The 15,516-nt window shown below is 46.5% G+C and overlaps 1 protein-coding gene across 1 annotated transcript in view; it reads left to right on the top strand.

Annotated features, from left to right (window-relative positions):
- WDR3 (WD repeat domain 3) overlaps positions 1–15,516 on the top strand; it is a 22,702-nt gene extending 7,186 nt beyond the window's left edge. The window contains exons 10-27 of the mRNA XM_009879927.1: positions 97–192; positions 522–752; positions 1,583–1,676; positions 2,051–2,152; positions 4,457–4,542; positions 4,990–5,125; positions 5,841–5,897; positions 6,592–6,692; positions 6,837–6,948; positions 7,064–7,198; positions 8,757–8,807; positions 9,473–9,538; positions 10,379–10,471; positions 11,027–11,074; positions 13,111–13,154; positions 13,653–13,781; positions 14,567–14,660; positions 15,272–15,516. Of these exons, the coding sequence (XP_009878229.1) occupies positions 97–192; positions 522–752; positions 1,583–1,676; positions 2,051–2,152; positions 4,457–4,542; positions 4,990–5,125; positions 5,841–5,897; positions 6,592–6,692; positions 6,837–6,948; positions 7,064–7,198; positions 8,757–8,807; positions 9,473–9,538; positions 10,379–10,471; positions 11,027–11,074; positions 13,111–13,154; positions 13,653–13,781; positions 14,567–14,660; positions 15,272–15,427 (1,831 nt within the window). The 3' untranslated portion in view covers positions 15,428–15,516. The remainder of the gene's footprint in view (positions 1–96; positions 193–521; positions 753–1,582; positions 1,677–2,050; positions 2,153–4,456; positions 4,543–4,989; positions 5,126–5,840; positions 5,898–6,591; positions 6,693–6,836; positions 6,949–7,063; positions 7,199–8,756; positions 8,808–9,472; positions 9,539–10,378; positions 10,472–11,026; positions 11,075–13,110; positions 13,155–13,652; positions 13,782–14,566; positions 14,661–15,271) is intronic.

Below are 15,516 nucleotides of genomic sequence, written 5' to 3'. Positions count from 1 at the left end.
GATAAGTGATTTCTCTTTGTTATTCTCTGTCCCTTTGTTAGTTTGTGGTGGCTGTGCTGAGTTGTTTGACTGTCCTACATTATCTGACATTTCTAGACAGAACTCCGAAGAGGAGCCTGAAAGGAATGTGGAGCTGAGCCTGCAGGAGGAGATTCAGCGGGTCACTAACATCAGAGCTTCTTCTAAAATCAAGTGAGTGGAAAGCCTGTTGTAGAGGCTGAGCTGTGGTTATGCAGCTGCTTGAGGAGAGCTCTCCCCAGCTCATAGCAGGAGATGGAAGACATTTCCCCCTCAACATCTGTTCAGCTTGGAGCTGGGGAGAGGCTTACCATAATCTGCCAGTGCACTGACACTTCTTCCTCAAGTGGTCTCTTTCTTGCACACCTCTGGCTTAGCGTGCGCTTTTTTGTGGCATGCGCTCTGTCTATATTCCTCTTTCTCAGTTGTTCCTGGTATTTGATCCCTCCTACATTTTGTCTTATTGCCCCTATGTACAGCTCTGATTTTGTCTAATCGAACAGGTCATTTGACTTGATTCTCTCTCCAAAAGGAGAGCTGAAGATTGTATTGCTGCTCCAGAACAACATCATTGAGTCGTACAACCTGAACCTGTCAGCACAAGTCCCACAGGCTGTCCGTGCGTCCAAGATAACCATTGGAGGCCACCGCAGTGATGTCAGGACATTGGCTTTTAGCTCTGACAACATTGCCATTCTCTCAGCAGCTGCAGAGTCTGTAAAGATTTGGAACAGGTACGCAGTCCAGTTGTGTCAGTTCCCTCTACACTGTGCGTGTCAGTCTCCCAGAACTCAGGGATGCTGTGTTCAGAGAGGCAGTGATAAGGAAGCGGGGACGATGGAAAAAAATAATATTAAAGGAAGCAAAGGAAGTAAATAGAAAACTATTTGACTTCTTTCCTTATTAGGGAAACTGAGAAGCTATAGAGCTAAAACTGCATAATTAACTCATGGAGTTTGATGCTGTAAAGCAGCACTGAGGCTATGTTTAGTGGCAGGTGTGGAAAGACAAATCTCTAAACACAAAGGTCATATATAGCAGTTTGGTAGAGACTGTGTTTTGTTGGGTTTTTTCCCATTTTTAATAAGAGGTACTAACTGTTGCCCTAAATTAGCTACTGCCTGTTTTTTAGGGAACATGTGGGTTTCTTGGTGTCTTACCTGAAGGATCTAGTATTAAACTGAGTGGGCTGCTGTTGTGATCTAGAGTGTTGTCCCAGTGTTTCCTGAGTGGTGCCAATTCCAAGTTCTGTTTCCTTTGAGCATGCTATCTTATTCTCCTCCCTCCTGTCCTGAATGACAGGAATTGCCGTTTGAGAACGGGAGCTCTGTCCTTGCTCGTAGCAGCAATAAGTCATGATGGTGGACTACGTAGTGGCATGTTTTTATGGAAAATGTTCTTAGCAGTAATGCTGGGTAGCATTTGGGCCATAGGATGGTGGTGGTGGTGTATCCTCTGGCCCCAGTGGAAAAGACTGCTGTGGGCAGAGGCCACTCTGGCTCATGTCTCAGTGTGCCAGATTTGGTGTGTGATAAGAGATTTTGGGCTCTGCCTTTGTCCACAGATCGACCTTGCAGTGCATCCGAACAATGGACTGTGAGTATGCGCTCTGCTCGCTCTTTGTCCCAGGAGATCGACAGGTCATCATTGGCACCAAGGTAAATATTGTCCTTCTGTGCTCCAGACTGCCCAGGCCTGGAAATATGTTATGAAAATGTCATTAAGGCAGCCTTACAGAAAATGCGTTGCATCTCCTGATCTGGAGCACTCTGGTTTAGGTGTAAAAACGTCTCTGACAGTCAGGTTCTGCGTGGTTCCCAGACTCCTTATGTAGCTCTTGTGGCTTGAGCTGGAGAGAGCTTTGGGAAGACCCTTATGGAGATCAGGAGTTTGGCCATCTGTGCATAACAGCCATCGAATTAAGTTGGCCATTTGGGAGATGGGTGGCAGGGGTGCTCTTCTGCTAGGAGCTACTGTGTGTTTTGAAGGCAGAGGGGCTGATTTGTCCTCTGTGATGTGTCTCTCTCCCCAGACAGGGAAGCTGCAGCTGTATGACCTGGCTTCTGGGAGTCTGATGGAGACACTTAATGCTCATGATGGGGCGGTGTGGTCCATTGCTCTTTCACCAGACCAGGTAACTCAGCCACCCTTCTACGCATCATCTGTTGCACATCTTTTCGTGTTGCTCCTTTCTATAGTGCTCTGTTTGCACTGCTGATGGGAGTATAGGAACCCCTCATCCTGGGAGGATGCAGCTGGTAGTGTCTAAGAACTTTAGCTGTGGATAAATGCACAGCTTGATGAAATATCTCTCTAGTTGTGTGGCACATGGCAATGAGTCCTTGTGCTGAGGGAGCCATCCTCATCACCTCATCTGGCTTCTGCACAATTTGAGAACACTCGGACTTCCCTGGTGGAGTTTGTGTGTGCAGCAATACATATCTTATGGATGTGTTCCAGCTGTGGAAAGCTTCAGCCCCTCGTAACCTGCTGCAATGGCTGATAATCCTCCATGTTAAATTTGCTGCTCCTTTGTCTGCTGGATTAAAGATCTCATTAACATAGTGATGTTTTTTCCTTGTATTGCACTCTTGTTGAGTGACCAAATCACTCTCCCCATCTGTCTGATCATCATTAGGCTGAACATCTCCTGTCCCTGCAGGATACGTTTTCCAGGGTCTTAATTGTTCTTGTGGTACTTTTAAAGTTACTGTAGTTTCTTTTTTTTTTTTTGCTGGTGGCCCCGGGATTTGGGTACACTGTGCGTTAGGAATTACACCACTACCAAACACACCAGTGCCTTTTGAATCATTTGGTGGTAGCTCTGCAGTGAGAACACAGTGGATCTGGGACACAGCTTTGCAGAAGGCACGTATGTGGGGCTTAGATCCTTGCTTCCTAGCGTATAAATTAATGTTTTGGCTCTGTTTGGGCACTCCTTTTCAGATAGATTGAATAGCTGTGACATTATCTAGATATATTTAATTGGTGACTTTTCTAGTAATCATAAAATATGTAAGCAGCATAATGTCATGTTATTAGGTATTTCTCATTTAAAATTAAGCTTTGAAACATCTTGGCTGATCTTTAATCCATGGAGTATGTGCTCTGTTGAACTACATTATCCTAGTTTTGTAATGAAAATGTAATGCAAAATGAAGAGCCATGCCTTGCATGAGCAACACTGTTACTATTATCAACTACAGCTTTAATCTTAAGGAAAAGGATAATCTCTGTCAAATTAATTTTCTGTAAGCTCATTTCTCCATATTCAGTTTATTTTCTTTGTTTGATGGAAACTGGAGTTACCTGTTACTTCTGTTGACCTTGCTCACAGTTACCTGGCCTGCCTCTTTACTCTGTCTGAATTATGGTGTTACATTAGTTTCTTCCTGGATCTCCCCCAGTATGTCCAAAGTTGCTAAGAATGGACATTGACGGTTTAGAGAGTGCCTCATTCTGGTCTGTAAAAGCCTTGAATTCGGGGGATCTGAACCATAGATTTATAAAAGTCTGACATAGGTAGCTACTTTTTGACACCCTTGTGAATTTTTTGAGCAGTTTTTCATCGCTGTCTTGTAATGTTATTATGGTACGTGGCTTTTCCCTGAGCACAACAGATGAGAAACATTTACTGAGCCCATACTTACAGAGCATTGCTGTTTAATAGTTCTCACGTTTCCTTCTAGAAATGTGTCAGTACTACTAAAAAGACTTCTTTTTTTGTTTGTTTTTTCATGTTCCTCTTTTGCATGCACCCACTCACTCTATTTGACCTAACTACCCTGGCTGTAGAAAACTGCTTGTGTATTTTACTCCTTGTATTGTTTTTTCTCCATTACCACAGTTCAGGTTCATACTGGTTTCTGTCAACTTCTGCTTGCTTCTGTTTGTTGTGTATACCCTTCTTGTTTTTCTTACACGGTCATGTTGCGCTAGAAGCTGCAGTGTTGCAGTGGAATTAAAACCATAGCAAGTAATAACCTGCCTGGCTTTCATTTACTCCACATCTTAAAACATATAGGACAGATTTTACACTTGTTCTTAGTGTAAAAGTGCTCAGTTGAACTGCTCTTCCTTTAGAAGGCTGCACTTGTGGGGTTGTGGTACGGGGTGTGCAATGCAGTAACAGTGAGAGTGTCAACTTGCCCACAAAACACATGCACTTCATACCTACAGCTGAGATGACTGCGTTCAGTCCCAAAGTTTGAGTCCATGTCTTGATTTACCTTTGGCATCTTTGTCTTAGAACTGCCTGCCAGAGTTTTTGAAATAGTTTTTTTTGCTGCTGGTGGTGTCCTCTTAATCATTAATGCTGTGGGAACGGGGAGCATTTCAAAAAACCTTAATGTGTGATGATTCCTTGTCTGTAGAATTTTACTATGTCTGGGTTATAGCAAAATCGGTTTCACTACAGTTCTGTGCTTTTCCCCTGCAGCATGGCTTTGTGACAGGAGGCGCTGATAAATGTGTCAAGTTCTGGGAGTTTGAGCTTGTGAAGGATGAGAGCAGCGTTCAGAAAAGGTGAGAAAAGAAACCTCTCTAGAGTACGTTCAGCTGCAGTATCCATTCTCATTGATAGATGCTTTTGCCTTTGCTGTGCACTGTAAAACGTGCCCATGACATGTTTGTGGAACGTGTGGAGAAGAATGTGAGCTTTGTGCTGTTTTGTGAAGGTCTGAGCTTAGCTGGGGAAGGGCATTTGCCATATTCTGGTCCCTTGCTTGTGTGTGAATTTAGCCTCTAGTCGCAGGAGGGGCATCCAGATCATCAAGTGGTAAATTTAGCAGTGAAGTTTATCAGCCTGCTTATTTCCAGTCCTGTGTTGTTGAAGTCCTTTTGAGGAATGAGATGCAGCAATGTTACAATTAACTTGCTTTCACAGGATGCAGTGTCGGAGTTGTAGTCATGCCTCTTCCCAACTTGTTTGTTTGGAAAAACAATTGTGTTTTTTCCTTTTCTTGTTGCCAGGCTCTCCATGAAACATGTGCGCATCTTGCAGCTGGATGAAGATGTTCTCTGTGTGCGGTACAGCCCCAACCAGAAACTGCTGGCTGTCTCCTTACTGGATTGTACTGTGAAGATTTTCTACGTTGACACGCTCAAGGTGCACGACCAAATGGGCTGTGAGGCTGTGCAGGGAGTGATGTAATTGTAGCCTGAAAGATCAGGAATGCATGGGAAAAGTGTCTGTTTACTGCAGGACACTAGTAAGAATCAAAGACAGACCATGCATCCCACTTCAGGTGCCTGTTTGCTGGCAAATGTGACAGAACCATGGCTGGCCCACACTGGGAAAAGGATCTGGTTTTCATCTGGAAAGTGTTGTGAACCTGCAAGTGGCAAGGTTCACTTTAAACCCTGTGGGCATGATGGTACTCTGGAGCTGCAAGGCACTGTAAGGGTGGGAATGGACGTGTCACACATGGCATTAAATAGGGCATAGCAGAGGCAAAGCCTTGGGGAGGAGAATCTTACTTGTAAGCATGTGTGGTAGTTTTTTGAGGTGTGTATTAGCATGTGAATGTTAAGGAATGACACAAGACAGACCAGCAGTGACAAGTACACAAAGAGAAACAGAGATAAACTCCATAGGCTGTGGTGATCAGCACCAGAGTTAGCTCAGCTTCTTTGGGTGCTTCCACCTTCATCTCAGTTCTACCATCATGGCCCTGCTTCTAACTGTGCTCAAAGCAAGAATGAAAGTGTGGCAGTGCTAGAAAGACACAGCTCCTGAGGTAGAGCAGAACTAGCCTGGAGCCTGAGATTTTTGCACATCTCTACCCAGCACATCTAACTGAGACACCTTTCTTCTGCTTCAGTTTTTCCTCTCTCTGTATGGACACAAGCTGCCAGTGCTGTGTATGGACATCTCCTATGTAAGTATCATTAGAGCTCTGTGTGCCGTAGGTGGGACTGTGGTGATGTTGATGACTGTGAGAACCTCTGCTGGCAGCGAGGCCTCTAGGATAATGCTTTTTTGTCACCTCCTTTGCTCCTGACTTACTCAGCAGTTTCTTGATGGGACACAGCAAGCTCCTCTTGATACCACAGTCTGCGCTCACTGTGAGGGGTCACAGAGTAGCAGTAATGACAGAACTGACATGGGCATTTTGTGTGCCTCCAAAACGCTGTGGGGGTTCCTTACGCTCATCTTAAGAGGTACATCCTGCTCTCTGCTGAAGTGTGAATGGAGTCTGAAGTCTTTGTTAGTGGAAGCAGAGAGCAGGTGCTGAGGTGGAGGAGCCTCCTCAAATCTGTTCATTCTTGGGCTGCATCTTGCTCTGGGGTGTCCTTGGAATGAGACTCATTGGAAGCCAAAAATGTGAAGATATAGCTAAGTTTTTAAATGCCTGCAGAGGTTCAGAAATGAGCCAGGGTGCTGTCAGTGGGCTGTGCCAGTATCACAAGCATGGGCCACCCTGGTGAGAGGAGGTGGAGGGATCAGGAGGGCATGTTTCAGGAGCCAAGTAACTGCCTGCTCAGTACTGCTTAGTCACTGGTTCAGTATCAATTCATCATGGGGCTGCCAGCCAGCTACCCATACCTTGCTCTCTCTTTGTTGCTCTGTAGGATGGCACTCTAATTGTGACTGGCTCTGCTGACAGGAATGTGAAGATTTGGGGCTTGGATTTTGGAGACTGTCACCGCTCTCTCTTTGCCCATGATGACAGGTCAGTCCAATCCTACCGCGTCTCTGGGCTGTGGGCTATCTTTCTCTCCCTGTGATGCAGCAATGACACTTTTGTCCAGCATAGAGTGGGGGGAGGTCTGCAGTATTTCCCAAGTGGGTGAATTTGAGCCTTTTTCCCTTCCAGTGTGATGTATCTGCAGTTTGTGGCGAAATCCCATCTCTTCTTCACAGCTGGGAAGGACAGCAAGATTAAGCAGTGGGATGCAGATAAATTTGAGCACATCCAGACGCTGGAGGTAGGAAGTTTTGGAGGCCGTTGAAAGGAAGCAGCATCCCTGCATGAGCAGCACTTCCCTCAGGGTCTGGGAGCTGGGTGCTGTTCACATGTTACCTCCTCTGTCTACCATGCAGGGGCATCACCAGGAGGTGTGGTGTTTGGCACTCAGTCCTAATGGAGACTACGTGGTGTCAGCATCCCATGACAAGTCCCTGCGCCTCTGGGAAAGGACAAGGGAACCACTTGTTTTGGAAGAGGAGAGGGAGATGGTGAGAGTGTCATCCTTCCTGCCAAAGACGTGTTTTCTCCCCAGCAGGCGCATTCCTTATTTTTCACTGTGGAAGAGTCTGGCTCCACACGTGGTGGACTTGCTCATTACTAACTGCAGCCTGGTGTTGATGTGCCCACGGTTCACTGGCATCTTTCAAGTGATGGGTCTGTTGCTCTGAGCTGTCTGGAGGCAGCGCTGCAGATGTTGCTGGTGCTGTCCTGTCTGTACTGCTTTGCAGACACCCGGCTAACTTGCCCTCTGCTTTGCTTCTTTCTTGCTACCCAGACTTTTCTGTGGTTTTCTACATGCTGGCTACATTCTTTGAACCTCTCTTAATCTCTTGTGCTGCTTTCAACTCAAGTGTGCTTTAGAGGCTGTTTAGCTTCTGGAGAGATGGAGAGCACTGCTCCTGTTAATTGCAATTTGTCTTGGTTTACCCTTTTCCAGCTGTGAGAGGTCCATTCTATCTCAGTAGCAGGCCTCAGAGCTCAAGGATGCTGGAAGAAGCCCCTTCTACTCCATTTGAGCATGTATTGTGAGAAATTGTAGACTTACAGAAGTACTTCAACAGGCAGGAAACTCTGGAGGTCTCTAGTCCAGCCCCTTACTCACTGCAGGATAACCTTGAAGCTGTACCAGAATGCTCAGAGACTTTTCTTATACTTGAACATCTTGAAGGGAGGAGATTTTCCAGGCAGTCTGAGCACCTGTTCCAGTGCTGAACCACCCCTGGGGTTGGCAAACTCATGTATCCAATTGGAAATTCCCTTTGAACAGTTTGTTACTCTTGTCTTTTCACTGTATCCTTCAGAGGAGTCTGGCTCTGTCTCCCCTTCTTAAAGCAGTTCTCAAATCACAGCGGGGGCAAAGATGTAGCAGCTTGTGCAGAAGTAGGAGTCGATGAGAAACCTCCAATAAATATCATGGGGTTTTTTTTTGTCCCAACCTGTTTGCAGAAAGCTGAGGTGACTCATAGGCAACATCTTAATGCCCAGTAGTTGGTGTGCTAGGAATGATGGTGGTAAGAGGAGAGACAGAGACAGCTCCTCTTCTAGATGCTGGAAGTGTGTTTTGGGTGAAATTTGAGTAACAAGGTGGGCATGAATACACCATAGTGAATTATGCACTGATAGGGCCCTGTTCATGTGAGAGATGGCAGACAGGAGGCTCTTTCCTCTTTCAGGTTAGGGCATCCCTGGGACTTTTTTAGACTTGTTTCTTCTGTGCTGTGTGCCAGGGGGAAGGTCTGGTGCTGAATCGCTGTTGTGTCTGTCTCAGCTTGGTGGGCTGTCTAAGGGCTGTTCCTTCATCCAGTACTCTGGATGGATACCTTGGTTTCTTTCTGTTTGGGAGATTCCGGAGTTCTCCATGGGGCTGGGATCAGGGGCAAGTGGGCATTTTGCACTGGCATTGTTGATCTCTGCTGATTTGTCCTGGTTTTGCAATGGACTGTATGAAGCTGCAGGCTCCCTTGCTCAACCAGTCTGAAAGGTTCTTGGGCCCTTGCTTGCTGCCTGCTCACCTGTATTAATATGTTGTGTTTTTATCCACTGTAGCAACGAGAAGCTGAATATGAAGAGAGTGTGGCGAAGGAAGAGCAGCCTGTGGTGAGTTGCGCCATCTGAGTGTGTGTCAGTCTGACTACAAAGTCTGGAATAACTATTTCTGTAAGAGGCAAAGACGGGGTGTCAGAGAGGACCATAATTTTCTTGCTTTGAGGAGGTGCGGGGGTGTGTGTGCTGCTGAAGCTGTGGTTGCCCCATGATGTAGCTGACTCTGGTACTTCCTACAGACAACTTCAGGAGAGCGTGTGGAGCTGGCCAAACTGCTAGACAGTAGCTGTGGATGCTGAAACCTTGCTGTGCTGTTGCCCTTCCTATCTCCCCAGTTCAGGTCCACGCCAGCTCTGTACTAAGGCTGGGCTGCCTTCTGACAGCTGCTTCCAGGTCCATGTAGTGCAGGACGGGTGGGGAAGCCTGATCCCTCATGCTCAGATGCTTGGGTTGTGTTGCTGATCGTTTTGATGGGATCACTCGGCCTCTGTTGGCAGAACAGGAGCTGTGTTTAGCTGCCTCCCAGAGCTCAGTGTTAGCACAGTGCCTCTGTTCCCAAGGAAGAACTGTGCACTTGGGAAATCCTGCATTTCTCCAGATAAATTACCAGTTTAGGGAAGGGGGCTGATGTTCTGCTTAGTGTGGACTGTGGTAGGATACAGGGATGCCTATGTGTATCGGCTGCAGAAGGAGGGAGCTGCAAACTCTGTGTCTTGTAGGTGGCTGGAGAGACGCAAGGAGAGACAGGGCTGGCAGGAAAGAAGACTATTGAAACCATCAAAGCGGTAAGATCACGTGGGTCCACCTGCATTGCTTTGAGTCTCTCAAGGAGGGGGCCTGTCACGGGGTTGGAGCATCAGTTTGAAGAGGAGTAACCTGTGCTGTCACATAAGGGCAGATTGCTGCTGCCTGCAAGAGCAGTCTGTCCTGCTCCATGGCCATCAGGGAGGGGTCTGACTCTGGAGAGTCACCCACCAGGAATTATCTCCTCCCAAGATCTGTCCAGGTGTGAGGTTCCTGTAGCTGCAGCTTTCTCTGCCCGTCTTGTGTGGGACAGACACGGGTGCTCTTGCCCTTTGGAGTTTGCAGCCCAAAGGAGCACGAAGCAGCTGGGGTGTTCTCTAGGCATGAGGACTCGCCCCAAAGGGCTGCCCAGTCCTGTGGGCTTCTGTGGAAGGTAGAAACCTATTGCAGTGCCTGAGGTGGGAAGTGTACTGGGAAGGGGTTGGGGTGGGTAGTTCTACGGCCGCAGATTTCAAGTCAGGTGCTCTTGTAAATACAGAGGAAACCGTTAATCTGAATAGTCAAAATGGTGCGACCCTGGCTTGTGCCTCAACGCGGTACTGCTTGCTGGGGGTGGAGTTCAATGTCAAGGCAACAATTGAAGCTGCAGCAGAGAGCACCTGGGGCAGTGGGGGGAATGTGGATGGTGTTTTGACACCTTCAGGACATGATTGATGTGCTCAGGGTAGTGGTGCAATCTGGAGTAGAGGTTATCTTCCTGAGCAAGATGTCCTGCGATTCTCATGTCATCCCCTCTGCTTTCACCTCCATTTGTCCAGTTGGACTTGAGCTTTGCTTTGGCTTCTCTGGTGTCACTGATGTGCTGTTCTTGTGCTGCACAGGCTGAGCGGATCATGGAAGCTATTGAGCTGTATAGAGAAGAGACAGCAAAACTAAAGGAACACAAGGCCATATGCAAAGCTGCAGGAAAAGAGGTAAAAGACTGAGGAATATACCAGTCCCAGTGTGTGGTGGGTGTATCCTTCCAGCTCAGGTGGAAAGGCTCAGCATGCAGATAAAATCAGGACAACTGGAAATAGCAGAGGTTTGTTGAAATCTTTTGGAGAACAAATGGCGCTGTGCTCTGGGGCATGGTTAGTGGTGTGTTCTTTCCAATGATCTTTATATTTAAAGCCGCACAAGGATGTTTTGTCCCTAGGAGAACATGCTGCTGCAAATCCATGCCAAAGCCTATTCTTTGCCTTCATTTCAACACTCCTTGCTAAATAAGGGTCTGTGATGTAAGTGGGAAAAGTGACAATAAGTGGAAGAAAATTCATACATGTTTGAGTTAGTTATATACGTCTGAGAGTGAGATTGTCTAGTGGCTGCAAATGAAGCCCTCAGCAGTGTTCTGGGGAGGGTAGGAGTGCGGGAATTAATGAAGACACTTGATGAAAGCTCTCTTCTACTGTGGGTTAAAGTTTTCTCTGTGAATATGCATCTGTACACACACACCTGCTGCATTCTAACCCATTCTGTGTATCCAGGTTCCCTTTCCTGTCAATCCCATCCTTCGTGCCTATGGAAATATTACAGTAAGTGGAATGCCCAGGCCACAGACTGTGGGCCATTCTCAACTGGAGTGGAGCTGGTTGGTTTGCTGGCTGAGCCAAAACACTGGGTTGCTGTGGGGAGGGAGGACTACTGGGTTCAACTTGAAATGAAAACTCAGCACTTTTGCTTGTGCAAAGTGAACACAGTAACACAGTTTGGGCGTTTTCTATGTGTGTTTTGGGGGTTTTTGTTTGTGTGGTGTTTTTTTTTTTTTTGTTGGGGTGTGGGTTTTTTTTTTAATCTTGCATGTGTGTTACAGAAGTTTAACCCCGTCAGGATTAAACATAACCCTGATGGTAGCCATGACCTTATTATATACCTTACCACGAGCCAGCGGTTTATAGTATTCTCCAAGATACGGGAAGGCTAGTTCCAACCTTTCCTGTGCCTAAGGGCACGCTCTCCTGCTGCCAGGAGGGTGCAGTTGCCGTGCTATAGCATATTCCAGAGGAGCTGTCCCATATTACACAAAATACCTGAGCATCCAGTGGAATGCATAATTGAGAACCCATGTCACTGTGCCCCCACTGTGTGACATTGGTAAGCACTTAGCCAGAGCCATCCTCTCCCTTCCTCTGTGAATATAGGCGTATTTAATTGCAAGTTGAATAGATTAACAGGGTGAAGGAAATCCTATGGCTCCGTAACTAGCAATTTCTTTGGAAGCGGGTGATGTTTGATTGAATCCCACTGTACAGAGAAGAAAATTTGAACCTGTTTCCAAAGTCTTGGAAGAATGTGCTAGTCCAAGTGCTAGGCCACTGGGTAAAAACATAGCTGCAGGTTATGACATGTCCTGTTACGTGGTGAACTGACCGTGATGAGCATTCAGTATGTCAGACCATGAACATAAATACTTTGGTGCACTGACAGTCACTTATCCTCCTCCTTGGGAGAGACTCTGCTTGTGGAACACTTGTCCCAACATACCTTGACTGAAGAAGCAGGAGCTGGAAGCACATGAAGGCTTCCTGACCTTAAATCACTGCCTGTGCAGCTGTAACCACTGCAGGGCAGCTTTGAGCAAGGCAGGCCTGTGTTGTAGCTGCCCGGGTTTATTTCTGTGGCATTGGTACAGCAGTTACTGGTTCTGTTTCTATTCCTAAAGGATTTACATTGAGAAAATTCTGTATGGTAGTTACCTGTCCAGGTATTGCAGGCTGGAGCTGGTGCTTTTACCCACTCATGTCATACTGGTACGCAACAGTTTTCACTGAACTTAGAATTTTTGACTATACAAAATACCCATGGATGCATGGATTTCATTGATTAATACAAATCCACTACTCTGAGTAGATTAGTTTTAATTTTCCTGGTTTATTCCAATGTATACTCCTAGATTGCATTTTTAGTTACTCTTAGGAAGATCCTTGTTTTTTCATTCTCCCCTTTTCTGAGAGTATGTCAATGCCAGATGAAACAGCCTTTTGTCTTCCTTCTAACCACCTGTAATCACCTTACAAGAGCCATTCTGTCCCTTCCTCCGTGATTATAGGTGTATTTAATTATAAGTTGAGTAGACTGAATAGAAGTGAATGAAATCCTATGACTTAGCACTTTTCTTTGGCAATTCCCAGCTCTGCTCTGCTCTGCATCTGCCAAACATTTTCAGCAGAAACAGGAGTAGCAGGAATTAAGTCTTTGGGACATGAGTTTTGTAAGGTTTTATATGTATAATTTGTCTGTTTCACCAGGCTTTTTAACCAGTTTGTACAAGAATCATTGACCTGAATATGAGATGATTTAGCTGGTTGAATATAAGTTAGATTTTTCACCATACTCTTCACTGGTTTAGAGTATCCTGAGAAGGCTGGTTTTATGTTTTGGGGAGGGAGAACTTCTCAGACTGGCAGCTGATTGAAGCTGAAAGGGTTTCCTCTTTGTTATATTCAGCTTCATCTGTCCATCTCACAAGATGTGATTGCTTGTTTTTAACTGGGTGAAATGGACCTTAAGGCACGTGTTTGTCCTGGAATGTTTCTTGATATGCAGAGCTGGTGTCTTTCCTCTGTTACAGCCTTCTGCGTATGTGCTAGAAGTTTTCAAGAAGGTCAAGTCGAGGTGAGTCCCAAGAGCCTTATTGCTGAACATGTTTGTGAGCAAGTATTGGATTTCTGGGCCTGGGCCTGGCTGGAGTCCTGGAACAGTCTCTTGTGCTGGGTATGGGGAGTGCTAGAGAGTCTGCAGTTACTGTTCCTGGCAGCCTTTTTCAGAACGTGCACAGAATTGGGGAATGGGCATTGTTCCTTCCATGGGGAGTGCTGGATGAAGCTTGTGTGTGTCGGTTGGCTGCTTGGAGCTGCACATGTATGTGAAGAGCAGCTTGGGGATGCTGAGGGGGGAGGATTGTGTGCCTGCCCTCTGTGCCAGATGATGTCTGCTGGCCTGGGCTCTAGTCTGTGCAGCTGCACTGTGCTTTCTGAGCAGCCACAGACCAGAGGTGATGAATGCTTAGCACAGCTTTTGAACCAGAACCAACCAATATGGAAGTGTTTCCTGCTCATCTGTAGCAGTGCAGTGGCTGAGACTAATGTGTCTGTCCCTTTGCTTTCTCCTCAGTGAGCTGGAAGAGTCTCTCTTGGTGCTGCCCTTCTCCTATGTCCCTGACCTACTCAGACTCTTCAATGACTATATTCACTTGGGTTCAGAAGTTGAACTCCTGTGCCGAGCTCTCCTCTTCCTGCTCAAGTGAGTCTTTCTTCTGCCCAGACAGATCTGCTGGTCTTAGTTTGGTTGCTATTGCTGCCCAGAACCTGGACCTGAGGAAGTAGTGGGCCTGCTGGTTCCTCTGGGCCCCTTGTGCTGGTGCATGTCATGAACTCACTTTGTGCCGGTTACATGAACAGAGAGGTACTCCTCACTCCTGTGCTGTGAGTCAGTGCTTTGAGACAGCACAGAGCTGGGGAATATACTCGTTTCCTGGAGCTGCAAAGATTACATTGCTTGCTGTGAATGCATGTAGCATAAGAATGTGGGGAAAATTTGGGCTTTCTCACGTCTCTGGGTCTGAAGCTCTTGGGAAGCATCCTTGGGAATAAAGAGGTGGTCTCTGCAGGAGATAAGGAATCACTGCAGCCCACAGTGAATGGTGTGGGGGAACAGGTTGATATGGATGCAGAATGTTGACATGCCTGGATGGAGTTGCTGGTCCTGGTCCCCCAAGTCTCACTGGTATGAAAGATCCTGCATCGAGGCTGAAATGGCACTGTTGACTGGCACAGTGTCATTGTAGAGCCCGTGCCCTCAGAGAGTGCCTCAGAAAGACCTTCTCTTTGAATGACTGTATGTTACAGAGAAGCTTCAGGAAATAGCTTTTCCAGATAAATCTGCACATGCCTCTTATGTAAGGCTGGTCTGGGGAGCCCTAATTTAAGAAAAATCCTACGTCCAGAACATAGAGAGGCTCAGGAGAGACGCTTTCTGATCTTCCTCAGAACAATGCTGCAATACATCACTGCCTCCTTTATTCCCAGGATACATTTTGGGCAGATCACAAGCAACCACATGCTGGTGACAGTGATAGAAAATCTGAAGAAAACCACCATCTCCAGAGTCAGTGAGGCCCGGGTGAGTGTTGCACCCTCCCCTTTTCCAGGATATGGAATAACAGGATGGGCCAGTGTCTGGGAGCATGTGTCATCTGGTGTCCAGTAGGAAGTTAGTTGGGGGTCTGAGCCCATTTCACCTTCCTGTGCAAATAGGCAGCCTTTTCCTTATTTTCTTCCTGATGTGAGACTATGCAGTGATGAGACTGTGCTCGTGCTCCCTCCTTCATTTACTCTTGGTTTTCTTTGATGCATGTATTTGGGCTCTGGCTCTCTAGTTTCTAATTACGTCAGAGGTAAATAAACTTTCTATTTCTTTTGGGCTTTTCTGTCGGCTACTAGTCTCTCAAATAATTCAGACTGTGCATTTTCCCAAAGGCAACTTCAGGTGCCTACCAGCAACTTGTCTTTCGCAAAATACAGAGCTCTTAAGAGAGAACTGTGGGGAACAGAATGCAGGACTGACTGTTCTCCTACTCAGATGAAGGTTACGTTTAAGTAATATTGCTTTATTTAAATCTGTGGATTGTCTTGCTTTCATTATTTCTTAGTAGAGGGTGGCCAGTGCAGGACCCTCTGGCCCCAACAAGCTTGAGATGTGCCCAACAGTGTGGTGCTGGTCTGTCTCTACAGGATGTGCTGGGATTCAACATGGCAGGGCTCCAGTACCTGAAGAGGGAGATTGAGGCCAAGGATGAGGTGACATTTTTTGCTGATGCTACAGACCGTTTTGAGGAGAAGAAGAGGAAAAGGAAGAAGAAGGAGAAGATGATTCTTGCAGTGCTCTAGCATTCACTGCCCAAGACCCAGAGCACCTGGATGGGCTCATATAACCTCAGTACTGGCCATGGAAGTGTCCTTGTGGTTGAACATCTGTG

This window comes from Charadrius vociferus, unplaced genomic scaffold (assembly GCF_000708025.1).
Source record: "Charadrius vociferus isolate BGI_N301 unplaced genomic scaffold, ASM70802v2 scaffold162, whole genome shotgun sequence".
Classification (NCBI taxonomy): domain Eukaryota; kingdom Metazoa; phylum Chordata; class Aves; order Charadriiformes; family Charadriidae; genus Charadrius; species Charadrius vociferus.
This window is presented reverse-complemented; position numbering and strand designations above follow the sequence as displayed.